Here is a 25,077-nt window from a genome sequence, read left to right as displayed (position 1 = left end):
TTTAGAGGTTGGTAAAATGAGGACATAGATTGTTGGGGGCAATATATTGACATTGTAAACTGCTTAAGGAAGGCTGTAAAGCACTGTGAAGCAATATATAAATCTAAGTGCTTATATATTGTTATTGCTTTTGCTAAAGGTTTTTTTTCCCCATTGGTAGGTTTTATTTTAGATTCTGGCTGGTCTATGTTTCTATGTATGTGTAATGTGTGCATGTGCATTCAGTAAGTTTTTCTTCAATGATTATCAACTGGCAAGAAAGGGACTAATAACAGGAAAAAAAAACCTACATATATAAATATGGTTTTGCTTTCACTGAAAGAAGAGGTCTACATCTTAACCTTTGAGAGAAGCTTTAGTGATTAAAAATAAACCTTTTAAAATGCTAGTTTGAACAAAGCTGCTGTAATTCATAATAAATGCAATGTTTTCTTGCAAGCTCTGTGATAAAGAAGAACACAGGTTTAGTATTGTTGGCTATGTTTTGATTATTTGGATGAAAGGATACGTTTTGAAAGCAAGTGCTTAAGTTGAATTTATGATGCATGTTCTGTGTGTGTGTGTGTGTGCGTGTGTATGTGTGTGTGTAAAGAAAGAAACAGACTGTCGTGTCCCACTTCTCCGCTGACGGCCGGGTCAGGGAAATCCGAATCAGGCTTGCCTCTGCAGCTCTGCCCAAAGTCCTAGCAAAGTCCTCAGAGCAGGCAGGAGACCAGAAAGTGACTTCAGCAAGATAAGTTCAACTTTGCCTGACTCAGAGACTGCCAGAAAGCAGATCCTTTATATAGGCCATGGGGTGTGGCTCCATGACTCAGCACTCATTAAGGCCTGCCCCTCCCTTCCTTCTGTTGCCTCCACCTATCCAGTCTTCTGATGCGAGGGTCACTCCAATCAGCAGCTGTTGGAAATAAACCTTCCTCAGGCTCACATGCTGTGGAGGATGGGGAGGGGTCTAGCTGCTCCGTTTGCCTGGGCATGGAGCCAGGGCTGGGGCCGGGGGGTGCTCCCTCCTCTGCAGCCTGCTTGGGCATGGAGCCAGGGCTGGGACCGGGAGGTGCCCCCTCCTCTTCAGCTTGTCTGGGCATGGAGCCAGGACTGGGGCCGGGAGGCATACATTCCTCCGTGTTCGGGAGCAGATAAGAAGGCCCCGGCTGCTGTGAGAGCGGGCAAGATACAACACTGACATTCTGCGAACTCTGGAACTAAAATAATTAAAATTTTATTCTATTCAGCTTTCGTCAATCATCTGCTGACATCATCAGAGTAATAAACTACCATTACAGAGATCTCTGCCTTTATATGCCATTAATCAATTTGACCATTGCACATGTAATAGGCCCTTCCAGCCTATAATATCTATGTAATGTATTTGAATTTCAGGAGGGAAATTCGAGCGGGAAATTGCACGTTGCTGATTGGCTGATGCCTCAGCCAAAACACTATTTAAAGAGTGGTTTTGCCTGTTGGTTGTTGCTGGGATCACAATAAACCAAAGAGCTGTTGTCACTTGTATCGTCTCCTGCCTCTTCATTGCCCGAACTTAACATTGGTGACAAAGGTGGGATATTGAAGGCAGTGAGACTAGGAAAAGAGCTGAAGGAGCCACATAACTTCAAACCCAGCCAGCATCAAGGGCGGATACATAGCGATGTCTAGCTATACGCCGCCAGCACCATTCGACCCAGCCAAGGAGAAATGGGGGTCGTACATGGCTCGTTTCGAGTGTTTCCTCGAAGTTAACAAACTGCAAGGAGTATCGGATAATCGGAAGCGAGCCTGCTTCCCGAGCCACTGTGGGCAGTCTTCGATACCGCCGAATCGAGCCACTGTGGGCAGTCTTCGATACCGCCGAATCGCTGTCGGAACCAACACCGGTACAGTCGGTACCATAGCAAACGCTACAGACGACACTACGAGCACACTACGCGCCGGTGCCATCAAAGTTTGTACAACGGTTCGAGTTGAGGCAAAGAGTTCAGCGAGAGGGGGAATCGATAAGCGTGTACATGGCCACCTTAAGGAAAGCCGCAAACCACTGTGAGTATAGAGACTTGGAGGACTTTCTATTAGAACAACTCATTTGTGGGGTCAGGGACATCCGACAACAGAGGTGGCTGCTGTCGAAAAGCAACCTAACTGTCAGCCTCCACTCCAGTCTTCATATGCTTTTGAATGATTATATCAGTAGATAGAATGTAAACTGTTTATTTCTGTATTATAAACTGTTAAGGAAATGAGATGTATCATACCTCCGTCCAGGGTGAAGGAAAGGAGCCTATTAAGGGTGTCGGCTGACATAACAGGGGGAGGGATAATTAACTACTGTGTTTTATCAGCGCGCGCTTTTCTAACCGACACTGCATTCCTAAGTTGACTGACATCCAGAGACCTGTGGAAGAAGATTACCACGAGGGGCCGTGAAGGAGTTGGCATTGGACCAGACCAGCCTGACCTCCTGGAGGAGGAGGGACAATTGGGGGGATATGATATGTTAGCTATATTTTGTCTCAGTTCCAGCTTTGCTTGGCTGCAATCCAGACTGTAAAAGTAAAAGTACTTGTTTTCATTCCAAATGAAGTCAAGGTGAATTCTTTCCTTTTTATTGTCGGAGGTAGCTTGACATTAAGCTGGAACTCACATCATGTCTACCAACCAGGATTGCAATTGCAATACCGGGGGGAAACCCAAATGTGATGGAAGGCCTGCTGCCGGCTGAGCTGGGGGAGGCGTCCAGAGGAATTTTTGCTGACACTTTTAACCCTGAGCTGGAAAATTGCAGAGATCGGTGGATTGAGCAATTAAGGCTGGAAGAGGAGAAGTGGAAGCCAAGTGCGAAAAGTTTCAGTCTGGAGTAACAAGAGGAAAAAAAAGGGCACGGTGAGACTATCGGATTGGCAAGAAGAGAGAGTTAACAGACAACGCCAGTTGGAGCAAGCATTTCGTCTTTTCCGTGAGGTGAAAGAAAGACAAACAGCTCGTCAAAGGTATGAATCCCCTATTCGGTCCTCCAGGTGGGAGGGAGAAGAGGAGGAAGAGAATACAAAGGGGCCAGCTAAAGGTGAATTCCAGGGTGGTGAGATTTCTGAAGAGCCAGGGCTGGAAAATCTCTCCCCAGAGGAAGCTGAATTGGATGAGGGCCGGGCGCCACCTGCTGACCAAGCAAGGTCGCGCAGGGGAAGGAAAAAGCCAAAAATTCCCCCCCTATCAGAGAAATTTGATGGAAATGCGAAGGAGTTGGGACTGTTCCTGGCGAAAGTGAATGACCACATGATAGACTGGGGGGAAGATTACTGGTCACAGGCAGCACAAGTGAGAGCTGTGACTCATAATTTGACCGGAAGAGCAGCTGCGTGGTATGTGTCGTTACATACAAACCACTCCCCCTTACTGCAGAACTACGAGCATTTTATGACTGCACTGAGGCGGAGGTTTGAGGACCCCCTGGCAGAGCAAAAGGCCAAAGGTCGGATGAAAACCATCAGGCAAGGGAGGAGGCCGGTGGCTGATTATAACCAGGAGTTCAGTGATTTAGTTCCCTTGATGAGGGGGTGGTCGGAGGTGACCCTTGTAGACATTTTCAAAGATGGTCTGAATGGAGATCTCTATGAACTGTGTCGAGCACGAGCCTCTCCAACTACGCTGTATGGCTGGTACACCCTGGCAGCAGAGATGGAAATCGAGTTAGTGAAGGACCGCGGCAGAAGACAGCGCATTGGAGGGCCATCCCTTGGCCGTTTTCCAGAAGGAACTTATAGGGACGTCCCTAGATTGGAGGGAGGAAGACCACGTTCGTCTGCGTGCTACAGATGTGGAAAAGGCCACCGAGCAGCCGACTGTAGAGTTAAGTTGATACCAAGCGCGACCTCTGGTGGTGAAAAGGAACCAGTGAAGCCAGCGGCTAAGGCGCGGAAACCAGCAAAAGTGGGGGAGGGCGTTGCCAAGAAGGGCACGCCCATCAAGGAGGATGGCGAAGTGTCGACTGATACTGACGACAGCAAAACCACGTCAGAGTCCGATGAAGACCTTCTGGTGAGTTGGGCACGGGGCCCCTTGGACATTCCAGTTAATCTACATGTACCCTCTTCGGGTAATAAGGGGGAACTGCTAGCACTACTCGATTCTGGATGCACTAGATGTATGGTCAGTCCCGAACTAGTAGAAAAAATGGAACTAAGGTTGAGAACCTTAAGTAGACCCATAGCGTTTGCCCAGTTAGATGGCTCTGTGGCAGGGGGAAGGCCCGCCCATTTCGTAACGGAACCCATAGAAATGATAATAGGAGACCACCGCGAAATTCTGAACTTCATAGTAGCCCCAGGAATGGACCAACCCCTGTTGTTAGGCTTGTCATGGTTGCGAAATGGAACCCCATATTAACTGGAGAACGGAGTCCTACGTTTCCGTTCCAAAGCCTTAAAAGGGGAAAAGGGGAAACCCAAGAAGGAACCTACCGTGACCTTGCACCAGGATAAGTTGGGGGCAATGATTGAACGTATAGACGGGGAAGAAAGAATACCCAAGGAATACTGGGACTTACGAGAAGTCTTTAATGAGAAAGCATCAGACGTACTTCCTCCCCATAGGCCTATTGACTGTGCCATAGACATCCTTCCGGGGGTAAAGCTTCCAAAGCCAAAAGCTTATCCCATGACCCAAAAGGAATTGGGAGAGCTACGTAAATTCATAGACAAAAACCTAGAGCGGGCTTTATCCAACCGGCTAGGCCTCGTGGCGGCGCCAGTGATGTTCCGGGAAAAGAAAGATGGCTCCTTTCGTCTTATAGTTGACTATAGGAACCTAAGCGGTGTGCGAAAACATATATCCCATGCCACTCATGAAAGATATGTTAGCACATTTAGCGAAGGAAAATTTTCACCAAACTGGACCTGCGAAGCCTACTACAGAGTTCGTATAAAGAGGGGATGAATGGAAAACCGCTTTCAACTGTCCACTAGGATGTTTCCAGTTTAGTACTGCCATTTGACTGCAGGGGCGCCCGCAGTTTTTATGCAACTAATAAATGAAATACTCCATCAGCATTTATTCAAAGGAGTTCTTGTCTACCTTGACGACATACTTATCTATACAGAAACAATGGAAGAACATATTAAACTAGTAAGAGCTGTACTCAAAAGTTATTATCTGCAGAACTATATTGCAAGCTTTCCAAATGTGATTTCCATCAAACCAAAATAGACTACTTAGGGTATCGATTTCGCTGATGGATTAGAAATGGATCCAGAAAAGTGAAAGCTGTCTTGAATGGGCCCCCACGCACACATAAACAACTCCAAAGTTTTTAGGATTCGCAAATTTCTATCGTCAATTCATCCCTCCTTTGCTCAAATTGCTTTACCAATCACTAACCTCTTAAAACTAAAGGAGACACGAAACCCAATCCATCATTACCTCTCGAATGGACAATGGAATGTCAAGCTGCATTTGAAAAATTAAACGACTCTTTGCCGCTGAACCTATTTTAAAGCACCCTGACATGGATGTTCCTTTTGTAATACAAGCTGATGCAAGTGATGTAGCAGTCGGAGCCGTCCTGCTCCAAAACAATGCTGATGGTAATTTACAACCCTGTGCTTTCACTTCTCGAAAATTGACTGAAACTGAAAGGCGATGGGCTATTTGGGAAAAGGAAGCATTTGCAGTTCATTGGGCTCTACGGACATGGAGACAATTCTTAGAAGGTTCAAATCATCCTTTTGAAGTTTGGACTGATCACAAAAATCTAGAAGCTCTAAAGACTCCTAGAAAACTTTCACCTAAACAAGCCCGCTGGGCTCAATATTTTAACCGCTTTAATTTTACTTTACATTATATTCCTGGGGGGAAAAACTTCTTGGCAGATGCTCTCTCACGCTTACCCCAATACAATTGCACTCGCTCCGAGGTGGTTCAACCAATACTTCCCGTACAACAGTTAGCAGCCCCAGCAATAACTAGAAGCCACTCCAAAGCTGACCCCTCACTCCCAGATGAACTAACCAAGTCGTTTAAAGAAGCTTTAAACACCGATGACTGGTACTTAACTCATTCCATGAATGCACACTCCGTGATGGACTAGCTTGGATTGGAACAAAACTATATGTTCCCCTATCACTCAGAGAAACCATCCTACAACGATGCCATGATGCCAAAATGGCAGGGCATTTTGGATTTGTGAAAACTTTGCATCTTCTTAAAAGACAGTTTTGGTGGCCAAGTCTTAAAAAAGACATTCAAGCATATGTAGCAAGTTGCCCTATTTGTGCATCATCCAAAAGACCTCCGGGAAAACCTCCTGGACTACTTCAAACAGTAGCCAGACCAGGAACCCCATGGAAAGAAATATCCATGGATTTCATAGTGGAATTGCCTGAAAGTTCAGGAAATACTGTTATTTGGGTTGTGACTGACCTTTTCTCCAAACAAGTCCATTTTATTCCATGTTCGAAAATACCCTCCTCAAAGACTCTAGCAAAGTTGTTTGTACAGCACATTTATAGACTTCACGGAGTTCCTGATCGCATCATTTCAGATCGAGGAGTTCAATTCACTTCTCAGTTTTGGAAAGAATTTTTGCGACTCATTGGTTCCAAGGATTAAGCTCTTCCCATCATCCTCAAACTAATGGAAGCTGTGAACGTTCAAACTCTGTACTAGAACAATATCTGCGATGTTATGTTAACTACCAACAAGACAATTGGGCAGATCTCTTGCCTTTTGCTGAAGTTGCCTACAACAACTCAATTCATAGTAGCACTGGATTTACTCCTTTTAAAATAGCTTCAGGTCAAGATTTTGTTCCTATCTCAGAACTCCCAAAGGAAGAAACTACTGTTTCCTCTTTGTCAGAATGGATAGATCAAATACAAAGCACATGGAAAATGACTCGCAAGGCGATCGACGACGCACATAAAAAACAAGCCGATAAAAAAAGGTCCCCTGAGAACAAATATCAAGTGGGCGATAAGGTTTATCTTTCCACCAAATATCTTCAAACCACTCAGAAATCTAAGAAACTTGGACCCAAATATGTGGGACCTTTCCCCATAGTAAAATCATCAACCCCGTGACGGTACAACTAGATTTACCAAAAACACTTAGAAGAATCCACCCCGTTTTCCATGTGAGTTTGCTGAAACCTGAACACACGTCTACTTTCCGTCCTAACCGTACACCCCCTCCTATACCAATTCTCATAGAGGGAGAACAACACTTTGAAATAAAAGAAATTTTAGATTCAAGAAAACATAGAAATAAAATTCAATATCTTATTTCCTGGAAACACTTCCCGTTATCCCAAGCTGAATGGGTGAACAAAGAAGATGTTCGTGCTTCGGAAAAGATAGCACAATTCTATAAAAAATATCCTGATAAACCCTAACTTCTCTTTTTTCTTTCTAGGACTGACGTCCTTGTTGCAGGAGGGCCGAATGTCAGCCTCCACTCCAGTCTTCATATGCTTTTGAATGATTATATCAGTAGATAGAATGTAAACTGTTTATTTCTGTATTATAAACTGTTAAGGAAATGAGATGTATCATACCTCCGTCCAGGGTGAAGGAAAGGAGCCTATTAAGGGTGTCGGCTGACATAACAGGGGGAGGGATAATTAACTACTGTGTTTTATCAGCGCGCGCTTTTCTAACCGACACTGCATTCCTAAGTTGACTGACATCCAGAGACCTGTGGAAGAAGATTACCACGAGGGGCCGTGAAGGAGTTGGCATTGGACCAGACCAGCCTGACCTCCTGGAGGAGGAGGGACAATTGGGGGGATATGATATGTTAGCTATATTTTGTCTCAGTTCCAGCTTTGCTTGGCTGCAATCCAGACTGTAAAAGTAAAAGTACTTGTTTTCATTCCAAATGAAGTCAAGGTGAATTCTTTCCTTTTTATTGTCGGAGGTAGCTTGACACTAACCCTGTCGATAGCCCTGGATGAGGCCAGGGCACACGAGATGTCCACCAAAGCGGCGGAAACCTTACAAAAGCCGGACACGCCAAATGCCGCAGCGAAAGCGACGCCGGTCCACAGTGAAGAAATTCAGGCCGAGTCGGACGGTGAAGAAGAGGAGGAGGTCTTCCACACCGGGAGGCCAGAGAGAGGCGACCGGAACAAGTGCGTGAGTTGTGGAGGCCAACACCAACGACAGAATTGCAGGTTCAAAGACGCAATTTGTCGGCGGTGTGAAAAGAAAGGACACATAGCTCAGGCCTGCCAAGCCTCTCAACTATCCCGCCCAAGATTCAAACCGGCCAATCAACAGGGCACCAGATCCGCAAAGAGGCCAGGGATTGGTCAGTTCAAAAAGGGCGCGAAGTTGAATCAGACCACTGTAAGAGTGGGCCACACATCGACACGGCTAGAGAAGAAAATATTCACCAAGACACACATCAAAGGAGTGCAGTGTAAAATGGAGGTTGATACTGGCTCATCAATCACGATTATGTCTTGGGACACAATTGCAAGAGACCTGCCAGACGTTGCGAAATGCCAGCTGCAACCCCAAAAGCTGAGAGTGCAAGACTACCAGGGGAACCGAATCCCTGTTCGAGGAGTCACATCCATCAGAGTAAAATATGGACAATTCAAGAAAACCCTGCCGATCACCATTGTAGATGGAAACCTGCCCAGTTTGTTAGGTATGGACTGGTTCAGAGCCTTGGGCATGGAGGTAACCGGGGTTCACCGAAGCGGAGTCAACCTGAAGGACGAATTATTGAGAGAATTCGAGGACGTTTTCCAAGACTGCCTGGGCAAGTACGTGGGGACCCCCATTTCATTCAATTTGGACCCCCAGGTGGCTCCCATTAGATTAAAAGCTAGGAGGGTCCTGTTCGCCCTCAAACCCAAGATTGACAGGGAACTAGACAAATTAGTAAACCAGGAAATACTAGTCCCCGTCGACCATGCAAAATGGGAGACACCAATAGTGACCCCAGTCAAGCCGGACGGATCAGTCTGGATTCGCGCTGACTATAAGGCAACGCTCAACAAAGCATTGCAAAAGAGTGCTTACCCCGTTCCCGTAGTGCAACATTTGTTGAACTCATTAGGACAGGGACAGGTTTTTGCCAAACTCGATCTGGCCCAAGCCTACCAACAATTACCAGTTGATGGCGAAACGGCCGAAGCGCAGATGATTGTCACACATCGGGGCGCTTTTAAATGCACTCAACTTCAATTCAGAGTTAGTGTAGCCCCCGGGTTATTCCAAAACCTAATGGAACGACTCCTACAAGGTCTACCGGGAGTAGTCCCATATTTCGATGATGTACTGGTATCGGCAGAGAACTTGGAAGAATTAGGGGTCAAATTGCGGAAGGTTTTGGGCATTTTCAGGTCTGCGGGACTTAAGGTTAAACTCAACAAATGCCAGATAGGAGTTGAATCTGTAGAATTCTTGGGTTACCGGATAGATAAGGAAGGCATCCACCCAACGGAGAGCAAAGTGCGAGCCATTAGAAAGGCCCCAACCCCAAAAAACAAAACAGAATTGCAAGCATTTTTGGGGCTTGTAAATTTCTATGCTGTATTTTTAAAAAATAAGGCAACGGTAGCCAAACCGCTACATAAACTGCTAGCGAAGAAAGCTGTTTGGATTTGGGGCAGGGTTGAAGCTAAGGCATTTGAAGGAGTTAAGAATCTCTTGTCCAGCGATAGCCTTCTTATTCAGTACAATGGGACATTGCCACTAGTACTAGTTTGTGATGCATCACCCTATGGGGTAGGGGCTGCCCTCAGCCACAGGTTACCGAACAGGTCAGAAGCCCCTATCGCATATTTCTCCCGCACGATGTCCGCAGCGGAAAGGAACTATAGCCAACTAGACCGGGAAGCCCTGGCTATAGTTTCTGGGGTTAAAAAATTCCACGAATACCTGTTTGGCCGGCAATTTGAGATAATCACAGACCACAGACCTTTATTGGGACTCTTGGCGGGGGACCGTCCAACACCGGTTGCACTATCACCCAGGCTGACCCGTTGGACTATTTTCCTGGCAGCATATTCGTACAAACTGTCTCACCGACTGGGCAAAGATTTGGGACATGCGGACGCTTTAAGTAGATGCCCGTTGCCAGAGACTATCAAAGACCCGACCCCAGGGACACCCGTCTTGTTAATTGACTCCTTGGACTCTGGCCCAGTCACATCTACGGAAGTGACTAGGGCATCTTACAAAGACATTGCCGTGAGAACTGTGATTGGTTGGGTGCAGAGGGGATGGCCCACTGCACCAGGGGATCATTTCAAAGAATTTACAAAAAAGCGTTTGGAACTGTCGGTACAAGGGGGTTGTCTGTTATGGGGGGATAGGGTGGTTATTCCGGAGAAATTACGAGGGCATGTGTTGGAACTATTGCATGTGGGCCATCCGGGGATTGTGAGGATGAAGAGCCTAGTGAGAAGTTACGTGTGGTGGCCACAAATGGATAAAGACATTAGCGACAGGGTAGGGAAATGCCAAGCATGTCAATAATCAAGGCCACTACCTCCAACAGCCCCCTAAGGGATTGGGAGAAACCCCAGGATCCATGGTTCAGGATCCATATAGATTTTGCCAGGCCGTTCCATGGGCAGACCTTCTTAATTGTGGTAGATGCCTACTCGAAGTGGTTAGAAATTTTACTCCTGAAAACCACAACAGCGGAAGCTGTAATCACAGTATTGAGGCATCTTTTTGTGACACACGGGTTGCCTGACACTCTAGTGTCTGATAATGGCCCACAATTCACGGCCACCTAGTTTGAGGGGTACTTGGCAGAAGAGGGCATCCAACATGTCCTCTCGGCGCCTTTCCACCCGGCGACGAACGGACTTGCAGAACGTTTCGTACATAGTGCCAAGGAAGCGCTATCTAGAATTAGCCCAGGAGATTGGCAATCCAAAATTGATACCTTCCTGGCAGTCCAACATAGAACTCCCTGTGTGACCACCGGCTGCAGCCCATCGGAGTTACTAAAGGGTAAAAGACTCAGGTGCCCCCTAGATCGGTTAAACCCAACATACTCCCCTGATGGGTACCAAAACACAATGGGAAGAACCAGAACAATGACAACAGGTGACCTGGTATGGGCACATAACTATAGTGAGGGCCCAGCGTGGCTAAAGGGAACAATTGTAGGAGTGACGGGCCCAAAGTCATACATAGTGGACATGGGGGATGGCCGAGTGTGGAGACGCCACATAGATCAATTACGAAAAAGAATGCAAAACGATCCAGAAACCAAACAGCCAGACTCTGACTACCCAATATTTGAACCAACAGCTAACACAACCCCGAGGCGATCGGGGACTTAGCTGAGTCTGAAGAAGTCCAGCGACACCAACCGGCTCCTCCAGAGGACAGCAGGTATGACTCTGACAATAATCCAGGGCCGGATGGCCCAGAGGAGGAGCTGGGAGGAACAAACAGTCCCTCCGACCAGCTCGACTCACTCCCAGGGAATGAATTGCGCAGGTCAGAAAGAGTTAGGAGACGCCCTGTCTACCTGCGTGACTACATGGAAAAATAACATGCAAATGTTATGCAAAAAAAGGGCCATGGTGGCTCAGGCTGTAAAATAGCCTGTGATTAAAACACAGCAGCCTGCAATTACTGCAGGCTCGAATCCCACCAGGCCCAAGGTTGACTCAGCCTTCCATCCTTTATAAGGTAGGTAAAATGAGGACCCAGATTGTTGGGGGGGCAATAAGTTGACTTTGTAAATATACAAATAGAATGAGACTATTGCCTTACACACTGTAAGCCGCCCTGAGTCTTCGGAGAAGGGCGGGATATAAATGTAAATTAAAAAAAAAACAACTATGTAAATATGGTACAATGTGTTCTGGGAGGGGAGGAGTGTAATGTATTTGAATTTCAGGAGGGAAATTCGAGCGGGAAATTGCACGTTGCTGATTGGCTGATGCCTCAGCCAAAACACTATTTAAAGAGGGGTTTTGCCTGTTGGTTGTTGCTGGGATCACAATAAACCAAAGAGCTGTTGTCACTTGTATCGTCTCCTGCCTCTTCATTGCCCGAACTTAACAATCTATTTCTCTCTTTTCCTCTCTAGATGGGAAAGAAGAAATTCACTGGATTAGAAATCTTCCTGATCACTTTCTTTCTTATGCTACTCATCATAACCATCGCTTTGATTGTACTTCTAGCAACAGGTTATTCTGGTCTTAAAGGTAATGTTATTCACAGTTCCTTGACTTATAGCCAGAAGAATGCTTCAACAGCTTCAATGGCTACTCAAGATCTTTTAAAAGAGTCCTTAAATATTTCTCACATGATTTTCAGATAGGTGTGAACATCTAATCATGCCTTTCGGTGAGTCTTTGTGTTTCTTCCGCTTTTGGTCATTTGCCATTTTGAAATATGGAAGTCATGGGAATTAGAGTAGGGTAGATATATTGGGGTTAAAACTTCAAAACAGAACCACCAAAATTCTTTCCAAGCCCCAGGCTCATGTACATATGATGCAATTCCACCAATTTCATGAACTCCCTCCAAGTGTTGAATGGAGTTAATAAAAAAAGTGGTCTTGTCTATTCTAAGTCATAGAATAGCCAAGAATATTTCCCTATTTGCACCTAATCAAGATACATATATCCCCTAGCTATTCCTTTTTTTTCTCTGCCAGGTTTCCATATAGTTACCTTACCTGGTCTTCAATCTGTATCTGAGACAGTGTAAAATACTGTTTTCCTTGTTAAGTAAATAATAAGTTATGGCAATTTTACCACAAATACAACCTGACACACTTTCTGACCATTTTGCAATGGCATTACCTAGAGGGTTGGATAAGCTTGGCAGCTATTAACCAATTTAGGCTGACTTTAAGGTATCCTCTAATTATCTAGATCTTGGTTACTGCCTCTGGTCATTATATTCTGAGCAATGGAAGGATTCAGGTATTTCAAAGTAGGTTATCTATCAGTAAATATCAGTCAAGTCACCAGCTAATCCTCAGCTCAGGGATATGAATGGTAGCAGATCAGAGGGAGTGATAGAGATTCTGCAGGAAAAAATGATTTTCTTTAACCCTGCTCCTCATGGTGCATCCCCACCCACATATGATATTCATCAGCCATTACACAGAGGTTATGGCATTTTTTTTTAATGTAGGCTTACTATCTTGCTAGAAAAACAGCCCAAATCATAGTTGATGGCTGAGTAACTGCATAGTAAAGCAAGAGAGATTGAACTAGATCATACAACCATCCCAGAACTTGGTTGCCAACTGTTGCATATGGTGCTTTTGAATATGAATGTGAAATTTATGGGTTTGTGGTCTTCTAGCAGAAGACCACAAACCTGGTATTCCATAGACTATGGGATTAGAAGCTCTCTGGAAAAGCAATAAACACATGATCAAAAGCTTCTCAAAGAAAGGCTGACAAACCAAAAGTTGCCCCTGCAACCATATATATCAGGGGTCTCCAATCTTGGTCCCTTTAAGACTTGTGGACTTGAACTCCCAGCTTTGCTGGCTGAGGGACTCCGGGAGTTGAAGTTCAGAAGTCTTAAAGGGACCAAGGTTGGAGACCCCTGATATATATCATCCGGTATATTTGCTCTGTAGCTGTTTGGTGTGATCCTACTCTGGTGCACAGATGTGAGGTAAAGTCTTTCCTCTTCATCTGTTGATTTTCAGAACTTTGTTTCTAGAGTGGGTGCAGAGGTGAATAGGTGGAGGGAGTTTTAGAAAAAAAATTGTAAACTTGTGAGTCCACTCATCCATCAAACCATTGACATTACAACAGTGCTGTATTGATGGATCTGTTTCCCAACAACTGATGACAGTGAAAATGGAAAGGTGGGGGAAGCTATCTTCCCTGCATAAAAAACAAGGACATCTTTAACAGCTAGCCAGAATGGAAACCATATTAACTGAACTTTGGAGATCAGCCCTTAGGTGCAGTTGAGTTGGTAATGTCCTTGTATAAAACAACTTTTTAAAAAAAATAAAAATAAAAGGGGGGTGGGCATTTGCCAAAAGAAATGTAATGCTTACTTACTATTTACATGCTTATTGTTATAATTTTCATAATAATAAAGAATGCATAAAAGGGACATGGTGGCTCAGTGGCTAAGACCCTGAGTTTATTGATTGAAAGGTTAGCAGTTAAGCGGTTCCAATCCCTTGTGCCGTGTAATGGGGTGCGGTCCCATTACTTGTCCCAGCTTCTGCCAACCTAGCAGTTCGAAAGCACGAAAAAAATGCAAGTAGAAAAATAGGGACCACCTTTGGTGGGAAGGTAACAATGTTCCGTGCACCTTTGGCATTTAGTCATGCCAGTCACATGACTACGGAGATGTCTTTGGTCAGTGCTGGCTCTTCAGCTTTGAAACAGAGATGAGCACTGCCCCCTACAGTTGGGAACGACTAGCACATATGGATGAGGGGAATCTTTATCTTAAAGAATGCATAAACTTGCATTCCTGTAATTAACCAAAGGAACCTTTGAAGGTTAAACAATATATCTAAAGTTTTCTGGAAGTTGGAGTAAATAACTAAATTATTGCTTGACCTATAGAAAGAGTGTCAGATATAGATAAAAAGGATAAATCAACAATTTTCACCCATTGGGCAAAGAAAAGCATTTAAAATAAAAGAATAATAAGGAATATATTGTCATTGTGTCAATTTTTAGTATGAGTTAAATATCAGACCTTTATTTGTAATTTTACTGTGATAACGTTTAAAATGCTCACCTCATTCAGTTATTGCATCATTATTTCCTAGCCACATACATATATATGTGTGTATATATACATATACATATATGTACCAAATTTGTGTTTTGCCGATAAAGAAATAAAGGGAGACTAGTATAGATCTATAGATCTATTTCAAGCTATTTAACTCTCATCAGCTAGCCAACTATGCAGTGAAACAATTGCTAGTCTCTGCAAAAGTAATGTATCATCGCTAGCTGATGAGAACTAAATAGATGAGAACCTTCCATATTGGGGCAGACAGATGCTTCGACAGAAAAACACTATATATATTATATAGTTATTATATATATATAAAACACGATAACATTGTGTGTGAGAGAGAGAGATGACATACTCACAAATTTTATAAATACTTATGATTAATTATTTTACAAAAATTGGTAATCTGGTTCACTGCATATTTCAGAAAAATTGCTTAAATGCAAATCATTTGTTTCAACTATGCAGTGAAACAGTTGCTAGTCTTTGCAAAAGTAATGTATCATGGTAGAATAAACAGATTATGATAAAATGCTCCCTAGATGAAAGTATGTACAAAATACTCAGGGACAGAACCAAGTTATTTATTTGTATAATTGCTTTAAAATGGGTAATCAAATTATGCGGACATGTGCTTATACTAACATTAGAATATGTAGACTTCAGAATAACATTACTGCATTTTATTAAGCAGGGAAAAAAAGAAAGGTATATTAGACAAGAGTAACATTCATTTATATTATATCATTTGTTTATAACATTTATTTCAACTATTTATTTCCAAAAGTGTAATCAATAAAACAATATATTAACCCACATTTTCTGTTCAGTGTGTATTATGTAATTGAAAATAGCCTGTAAGGGTAAGAAGTAGAATTTGTTTAAAAATAGGCATGATACATTTATTAATGGAGTGATGTTATTTATTTATTGTAATGGTATTGAGATAAAAGGCTGAGTTAATGACAGGCTGTAGGAGTAGTTGAAAACTAGTTTGGTGTAGTAATTAAAGGCACCAGACTAGAAACATTCACTGAAGACTGTGAATTCCTATCCTGCCTTAGGCACAATGGCAGCTGGGTGACTTTGAGCCTGTAACTGTCAGCCCTAGAAAGGAAGCCATGGCCAGCCACTTCTGAAATCTTGCCAAGAAAACTTCAGGCGCTAGTCCAGCTAGCCACTGAGAGTTAATACTGACCAGAAGCCCAAATAAAAAAAGATTTTATTTGTATGCTGATGTGAGCTCAGGAGTTACTGAGGCTAGAGTCAATGTTGGAGATTGTTGAGTCCAGAGAGAATGTTGAAGTTGCAAGTTTATGTGGCAGAAATTGGACTGAGAGTTGAACATTGACTGGAATACAAAGAATGCCATTCTGGACTATGTGGTGAACCAGTGGTGGAGCAGGAACAGCTGTGTACAGCTGCTTGTGGTATTGGACTGCAGATGGTCGACTGTTGAAGACTCTCGCAATAGGGCGCTCTCACTAATAGAATTAAATATGATTCTTATCTGGATGGACATGGTGTTTTATATCTGTTCAGGTTCATTTTTCATCAAAAAAATGTGGCATGTGGCAGCTTCACCTTTGGCATGTTGGAGGGCTTGAGCACCCAGGTTGCAAATGTTTCCAACCTTGTTAGTCTTTTGTAGACCACAAAGACCTGGATTTTCTCCTTGGCATCAGCTCAGGGTGGTGAATGGAATGGCTTTAATTCTGAATGATTCTGGGCTGGGTCTTTTGGGGAGGCTGATTTTGTATTAAATGTATGAGAGTTGAAATTTGAGAGTTGGATTGCTTATCTAAATGGAAATAAACAAATCGGTAAACAAGCTTAGTCTGCAATCCAGAACTAATTTAGGTAAAGTCACTCAACATACTGGACTTAATTCAGACTTAGTATGTTCTGCAGAATAAGGTTGTTAATAAGGCATAGATAGAAAAGAATATTACATCAACCTATTTGATTCTCTTCTAAAAATTAAATGTATTTTCTGTCTGATATCTGTATATACCGATACATGCACATTCTCTGAATGAATCACCATACTTCTAGAAGCATCTGAATATAGAATAGAATAGAATTTTTTAGAATTTTTATTGGCCAAGTGTGATTGGACACACAAGGAATTTGTCTTGGTGCATATGCTCTCAGTGTACATAAAAGAAAAGATACCTTCATCAAGGTACGTTCATCAATATCATATTCAAAGTACGATTTGTTTTGTACAGTGCCTAATCTTGATAAAATGAATGATTGAAATTTGCCATAGCATCTAGTGAAGATTGGTCAGATTTGCTAATTAACAAAATACTTGATTGTTGCTTATTTATTTCTATTGTTGTTATTGTTGCTGCAGTTGTTATTCTCTGATTGATATAATACATTGATTTATTTCTAGCCTTTTCACCTACTTGTCCAGTTATTCCTCTTCCTGAAAGAATAGATTGCATCCCGGATCAAGTGGCAACACAGGTAAGTAGTGTATACAAGTGAAATAATAATAATAATAATAATAATAATAATAATTATTATTATTATTATTATTGTTATTATTTAATGATTAAGAATTATTAAATTATTAAATTTCCACCCATCTTAAACTGCGAGTATGGGCATTCCTCAACTTACAACAATTCATTTAATAACCATTTGAAGTTACAACTACATTGAAAAAAGTCACTTATGACCACTGATCACCATTGTGATCAAAATTCAGTTGCTTGGCAATTGACTTACATTTATGATGGTTCCAGTGTCCCTGGTCAAGTGATCACCTTTCACAAACATCTGACAAGCAAAGTCAATGGGGAAGCCAGATTCACTTAACAACATGTGGCTACCTGAACAACTGCAGTGATTCACCCTAACAACTGTGGCAAGAAAGATGGCAAAACTTACTTAACAACTGTCTCCCTTAGCAAAAAAAAAAGGGGGGGCTTAATTATGGTCGTAAGTTGAGGACTACCTGTATAACTGTAGATAATAATAATAATAATAATAATAATATATAATAGTAGTATATATAGTATTATAGTAGATAATAATAATATATATATAATAATAATATATATAATAATAATATCTAATAAATAATAATTGGATAGCAGTATAGAAGAAAAAGAACTGGAGAAAATCAGAAAATAGGAAGACCTGCAAATAGAAGTCAAATAACTGTGCTAAAAGAAAGCAAAAGTAGTATCACTAGTAGTAGGTGTCTTGGGTACAATCCCAAAATCTCTGAAGGACCATTTGAACACCATCATTAGTGATAAAAAAAGACTATCCATCAATTGCAAAAGGAAGTTTTATTCGGAGCCGTATTGATACTTTAACACCATCCAAGAACAATATCTGCCTATCCCATGTGTTTGGGAAGAACTCAATTACAAATCCAGTCTAAACATCTGGCCAAACAGAAGTTCTTTTTGGAAAAAGGTTGCTGAAAATATAAAGTTAAGAAATATTGGGGTGATATTTTTTTATAAAGGAAAAATTGCTGCCTCTTCTTCCCTTTCTTTCTTTCCTCCTACGTAAAGCAATCCTAAGAAAATACTATACTTTGCAAGGGTGCGAAGTGGTTAAGAAAGGAAAACAAAATGCATGCCATTTACTCAAGGCAGAGTAAAAGTTTTATGAGTATATTGTTCATTGGTATCATTCTGCTTAATAAAAAATATTTATTTCCCACACTGGTAAGATTACAAGTCCACCTTTTTAAAGGGAATATTTGCAAAGAGTTGGAATGGTCAATGGAATTGATCATGCTCATTGAAAAAAGCTTGGCAGCCCTACTTATTTCTTTATGCATGCATGCAATCACTTCTAAAGGCTCAGGAAGGCTTACAAATGTCATGTTGTTGAAACCATATCATGTGTCCTGATTTAGTAAGCTAACAGACTGAGTCATTTGTTGGCATTCAAGTAGAGCATTCATGAAGCTTTTTGTGCCTTCACCATTATGCCTCTCCATTTCTCCCCAAGTTAACAAGCATATGCAGAGGAGTTTGAAATGCAGTAGGAAAATTTTGAGAAAAATTAGAAAGAAAAAAAAATGTGTGGCAATAGAGGGAAAGAGGCAGCAGGAAATAAAAGGATAAGGAGAAATAATTGTCATCATCATTATTGTCATGATCAGATAGTTCGGAAAATTTGGAACTGCTATCACATGGGCCACCACAAAAAATACTTTAGGATTGCATGGAGAGGAGAGGTGTTTGGGTAAACCCCAACAATTATCAGAGATGGGGAAGGCAATCAATATACAGGTGGCGAGGTGACGCAGTGGTTAGAGTGCAGTACTGCAGGCTACTTCAGCTGACTGCTAGCTGCAGTTCAGCAGACTGAATCTCACCGGCTCAAGGTTGACTCAGCCTTCCATCCTTCCGAGGTGGATAAAATGAGGGCCCAGATTGTTGGGGGCAATATGCAGACTCTGTAAACCGCTTAGAGGGGGCTGTAAAAGCACTATGAAGCGGTATATAAGTCTAAGAGCTATTGCTATAGGCAAATACATGTGTCGCAGGATAATATTGCAAGATCTAATCTGGCTCGGTCAGCAGGACCAGAGGTTTAGCCTTCTGAGCTTTTAGACTCGTGCTGGAGTCCATTCTCAGATAAATTCTCTGTATCAGAATATGTGGTTTGGGTTATTCTATTCTTTACATTTATGTGGTGCTTTCCTTATGTGGTGGATTAATGTGTTGATGGTCGGCAATTGGCTGTTGTTTCCTTGTGCTGTTGTTTCCTGTGCTTCCAAGTCCTTGGCACATACCGTATTTTTTGGAGTATAAGATGCACCTTTTTTGCCCCTAAAAGGGGGTGAAAATTTGGGTGCATCTTATATAGTGAATGTAAACCCCCCCCACTGGCCCCCACCCCTTGGCCTCTGCCTCCCAGCAATTTACCTTCTTGCAGCAAGCAGGAAGAAGAAACAGCCCATTTCAGCTTCAGCACAGCCTAATTAGCACAAGTTTGTCCATTGGATCGGCCTCCTGACTCTCAGCTGTTTCAGGTTGCAGGGATTGCCACTGCCTATTGCTGTGCTGGACTCTGCTGCTTGCTGCAAGGAGGTAAATTGCTGGGAGCAGATTTTTTTTCTTGCGCTAATCAAGAAAGTAAAGCAGGCTATTTGCTGTTTGCTGCAATGAGGCAAAATTGCTGGGAGGCAAAGACAGAGGCAGATTTCTTTTTCTTGTTTTCCTCACCAAAAAAGGTAGGTGCGTCTTATAGTCCGGAGTGTCTTATACTCTGAAAAATAGGGTAAGTACTTGATAAGTGGGTGGGAAAACAGCACTCATGTTGACTGACAAAGGGCCTGTTTCTCAGGCTTCAATCATTTCCCTGGCTATCTTTGTACCTGCATGGTACAATCTTAGTAGCTGTGAAATTGACCTTGTTCATTGCAATGTTAGGCTACCAATCAGTTTGTGTTTCCTTGTATGACTGCTCATACTTTGAACACAATTTTCTACCTATTATTATGTACTACTTATTAAATAGACAGAAGGGAATCTTCCTCTATGGAGCTGTAAAAGAAATGATTTGGAGTTCACTTTAGTAAACCACTGCTAAAAGTAACAGCAGCTTGTCAGCTGTTGTTCACACAAGTTTATTTGAGCAAAAGTTTCAGAATCTTTTGTGGAGGAAAGGTAGAAACTGAAGAATGGTATAACTATGGTTTATTATAACCTTTCCCAGTTTGATACTTGCCAGATGTGTTCAATGATAATTGTCAAAATTCCCAGGCAGTCCTCCTTTAATACACTGGAAGAACATGTGCTGGAGGAAATTAATTTATTGTAATATTGAAATGCAGGCAGTGATACAGAACTTTGGATCAATAGATTGCATGACAAAAATCTTATTTTTAAAGTCATTTCTTTCTTTTCATTAAAAATCTTTAAAAGAAGTCAAGAAAATAAAAGTTTAATTCTCATGTCAGCTTCAGCTTTATATAATTTAATACTTATATGTAAATGCTTGAACAGAATAGTTTTCACATGCCAGGAAATTACCAATTTGTATACTTTAAGCCATTAGAAAGCCATTGCAGGTCAATTTTGTTGTGCTTCAATCTTTTCTTCTTTCAAAGTGATGAGTTCGCATAGCTAGACTAGTCTTGATCAGTGATGATACTCTTGCAGAAGGTGCCTGAAAGAAGTAGATGATAGTACATGCTGTTGGCTTTTAGATGGTTTTCTATATATTCAAAGTTCTCTTTTTTAATCCTGTAATTGTTAGAAGGGGAAACATAAAAGATGTATCTAGTAGGCAGAAACTGGCAGTGCACAGTCCACATGGAAACATTGTATGAACATTTAAAAGTGCCTGCCAATCTTAACACAGAGAAACAGCACAACGACTGTTAATTCAAAAGGTTAGGAGAGTAGGGGTAAGAGAATTCTTGGGTTCCCAGAACACAACAATTCCATCTGTCTATCTGTTTGTCCATCCATCATCATCATCATCATCATCATCATCATCATCATCATCATCATCATCATCTCTCTCTCCCTCTCTTATCTATCTATCTATCTATCTATCTATCTATCTATCTATCTATCTATCTATTTATTTTATTTTATTTTATTTTATTTATTTATTTTGTCACAACATCATATAAAAAGATTATATAGTATATAAACATATATATGAGTAAAAATTAGGAGGTATAAGCATATATATATATATATAGGAAGAAGAAAAGAAAAACAATAGGACAGGAACGGTAGGAACGTTTGTGCGCTTATGCACGCCCCTTATGCTCCTCTTAGGAATCTATCTATCTATCTGTCTGTCTGTCTGTCTGTCTGTCTGTCTGTCTGTCTGTCTGTCTGTCTGTCTGTCTGTCTGTCTATCTATCTATCTATCTATCTATCTATCTATCTATCTATCTATCTATCTATCTATCTTAGGAATCTATCTATCTATCTATCTATCTATCTATCTATCTATCTATCTATCTATCTATCTATCTATCTATCTATCTATCTATCTATTATCTATGCCAGGATTAAATTTCTGGAGAGAAAATATTTATGTTTCTGGCCCCAGCCTGTGGTTCCAATGGTGGTAGGAGCATTTGGGACTGGGACTCCTAAACTGGGACAGTGGTTTCAACAGATCCCAGGGATGACATTAGAGCTTTCTGTATAGAAGGCTGCAGTGCTAGGAACAGCCAAGTTACTGTGCAGAAACCTCAAACTCCCAGGCCTGAGACTGAGGAAGACACACACCACAGGTAGGTTGAGAAGGGATTTTTTTTAATACAATAGTGATGATAGTTATTATTTAATGTGATAATCTGGAATACCAAAATATTTGTTCATCAAAATGTTAGCACCTCTTTTTTTTTTCCTATGAAGTACCCTTCCCATCTGAAAATGAAATACTTTTCATAACCACTTCCTACACATTTTATTTTTTTTTGAGAAATTGAGTAGCGTATGTATATGTACGGGGCAGGGGGAATCATTTGCTGCTTAGGCAACTGGCTTGATACTCCAATTCAGTCAAATGTGTCAAAAGGGAATGGGAAAGTGTATTCAGTTGCTAATTTGATTGTGTATAATAGTCCACATTTAGTTACGCCTAACTGCATGTGATTCCTCTTGGACTATATTTGACACTGAAACTCCAAGTAGAGAATACTAAAATAGTAAATCCTTATAACTCTTTATTATGCTTCTCAAGAGAAGACATGGGAAAACTTTCCTTGTAATCAGAGGTTCACATTACTAATTCAGAATTATGGTCCTGCAGTGTTATTGTGTTAACTATGGGAATCAAGTGAAGGGTTGGGATTGTTCAAGGTAAAATATTCTTTCTTTCACAACAAAACAAAAATAAACAATCACAAAGTTAAAGTCTATCTAGATCAGAGGCTTCCAAACTTGGCTATTTAAAGACTTGTGGCCTTCAGCTCCCAGAATTCCTCAGCCAGACAATTTTAGCAAGCCTCAAAAAACTAAACAGGATTAGGCCTTGTTAGGACCTGGATGGGAGAGCAACAGGACCAATATACAGTTGGACAGTGTGGGAAAATTTTTTAAACAATCCTGAAAAAAGTAAAAGATGAAGCCCTGTTACAAACAAAATTGAAGGAACAATGTATGGGAACAGTTGAATGCAACTTTAAAATGCAAGTTGTTGTGTTTTTTCCCTTTCTTTTAAGAGCAAATTATGGGAGCATTAACAATATACAAATTATTTTTTTATAGTTTTTATTTAAATCCTATTACACCATCCCTTTCAATTAAAAAAAACAACTTTTCCTGAAATTAGGAATAGCATAATTAGAAATAGCAAAATATGTGCATGTTGGCTGTGGAAGCCATTAGAATTAATAAGTATATTTGCAATCAAGAAAATAGTTTTGAAGTTAGTCATGGAAAAGATAATGTCATTTATTTAATAAATGTACACAAGACTTTAGCTCCCAAATATTTTCCCCTTTCTAATCTATAATTCTTTTGTGATAAGAAATCAACCTTTCAGTGAAGAAACATTTACATTAGTGATTAAGAACTTTTATTTAAATTCATTGTTTTGTAATGTCTTATAAGATGAATCACGTAGATTCTGGGATAACATCCAAATGATGGTTGGTACTTGATTCTTGATTAATACATGACCTTCTTTAAAGATCAGTTACGAGAAAAGAGATAAATGAATCAAGGGAATAGAAACGAATGAGTGAAGACTTCATCTTTGCATGTATTGCCAAATTTGTTTTAGCAAAAACTTTTGCAGTCAATAATTTGTATATGTGTGTGTATCATTCTTGTGTGGAAGGATTGATTATATAAATGTATATAAATGTGAATGCTAGATAAGAATTGGTTCCTGTAACTTAGATGGTGAACAGAGATATTATTTGTAAATTACCATCAGTGTCTTTTTATTTCTGCTTAGTGATGAATGGAACCAGCCCAATTTGCTTCAAAATTAATCCAGACGGAAAGTAGTTTCTTATGTATGAAGAATTCTAAGCATGAAAGAGCGTGTTGTTCTGATTTAATGGGAAAATAATATAGCATTCTCTTCTAAAATACTTAATAACTTAAGTGCTACTAATTAGTTACAAGACACTTTTTATTTCTCATAAAAAGTCTATATGCTGCTTATGAAATTAATCATTTCAAGTACAGGTTTAAATTAATATTTCTACTATATATCCCTGGCAAATTTAACATTTCAGGATAGATTCAAAAAATGCTGAAAAAAAGGTGTTACTGAGGAGAGTATATATGCAATGGTGGCCTTTCTTCTTAATTTGTCAGCCCTTTGGGATTTGAGAGAGTTAAAGTAGAAAATGGGTGTTTAATACTTATTTCCAGAAAAATCTGAATGAATAATTCTTGAAAAGGTCAGACACCAGCTATCTGCTTGCTCAAATTTCCCTCTATAAATCAAAGATTTCTTCAGCATAGTTTAATGTCTTGGCACTCCTGAAAGATAAGTTTTGCAACATTCTGACATTGGATTAGGAATCAGTAAAATAAAGCTTCTGGGACATGTAAAGTTGTACTCGCCATCATATAAGGACCGCTATCTATTTATACAATCTCTTGCAGCAAATATTAGAAGATGCATGGCTTACTGTGATCAGTAAATGCACAGAGGTCATCAATAACATTGCACAGTTCTATGTGAAAGCTAAAGTATTTATTTACAGTTAATATAAGCCTCAGGTGAGATGGACAGCAAACAAATTTAATTAATAAATAAAATAAAATTCTAATTCCATAGTACTAAAAATAAAAAAGAAGAAAAGAGAAAGGAGAAAAAAACCAAATGAATAACTAAATCCAGAACAATCAGAAATAATTACAAAAAGCAAAAATAACTCTCAGACAAACTCCAAATTAGCTGCCCACACTCAGCCAGCTGGAACTTAAAGTTCATGGAAATGCAACAGTCTTAACCTATTTATGGAATTGCAGTAAAGTGGGAACTGCCTGTACTTGGTGGTGGTGGTGAGAGTATTCTGTAAAATGGGAGTTATTACAAAACAGGCTAGCTGTCTCATTCATTCCCTGTAAGCTTCATGAAAGAAGGGAAGTTCCAGCAGGCACTCTCCTGGGAACTTGGCCAGATTGATAGATTTGCTTGTGGCAAGGTATTGCCTGATGTGTCCTAGTTCCACACCATTTATGGCCCTAAAGATGATGAATAACACTTGAAATTGAGATTGGAGACCTACTGGCAAGCAGTAATAATATAACTAGTATGGTAATAATAATAAGGGGACATGATGACTCAGTGGCTAAGACGCTGAGCTTGGCGATCGAAAGGTCGGCAGTTCAGTGGTTCAAATCCTTAGTGCTCTGTAATGGGGTGAGAACCTGTTACATGTCCCAGC

General features: G+C 40.9%; 1 protein-coding gene across 1 annotated transcript in view; it reads left to right on the top strand.

Annotated features, from left to right (window-relative positions):
- Positions 1 to 25,077, top strand: part of SI (sucrase-isomaltase) — a 235,030-nt gene that overhangs the window by 93,750 nt on the left and 116,203 nt on the right. The window contains exons 2-4 of the mRNA XM_058189143.1: positions 11,268 to 11,351; positions 12,058 to 12,175; positions 17,113 to 17,186. Of these exons, the coding sequence (XP_058045126.1) occupies positions 12,058 to 12,175; positions 17,113 to 17,186 (192 nt within the window). The 5' untranslated portion in view covers positions 11,268 to 11,351. The remainder of the gene's footprint in view (positions 1 to 11,267; positions 11,352 to 12,057; positions 12,176 to 17,112; positions 17,187 to 25,077) is intronic.

This window comes from Ahaetulla prasina, chromosome 6, assembly GCF_028640845.1.
Source record: "Ahaetulla prasina isolate Xishuangbanna chromosome 6, ASM2864084v1, whole genome shotgun sequence".
NCBI classification, from domain to species: Eukaryota; Metazoa; Chordata; class Lepidosauria; order Squamata; family Colubridae; genus Ahaetulla; species Ahaetulla prasina.
The sequence above is the reverse complement of the archived record's forward strand: the minus strand, read 5'-3'. Positions and strand labels throughout refer to the sequence as shown.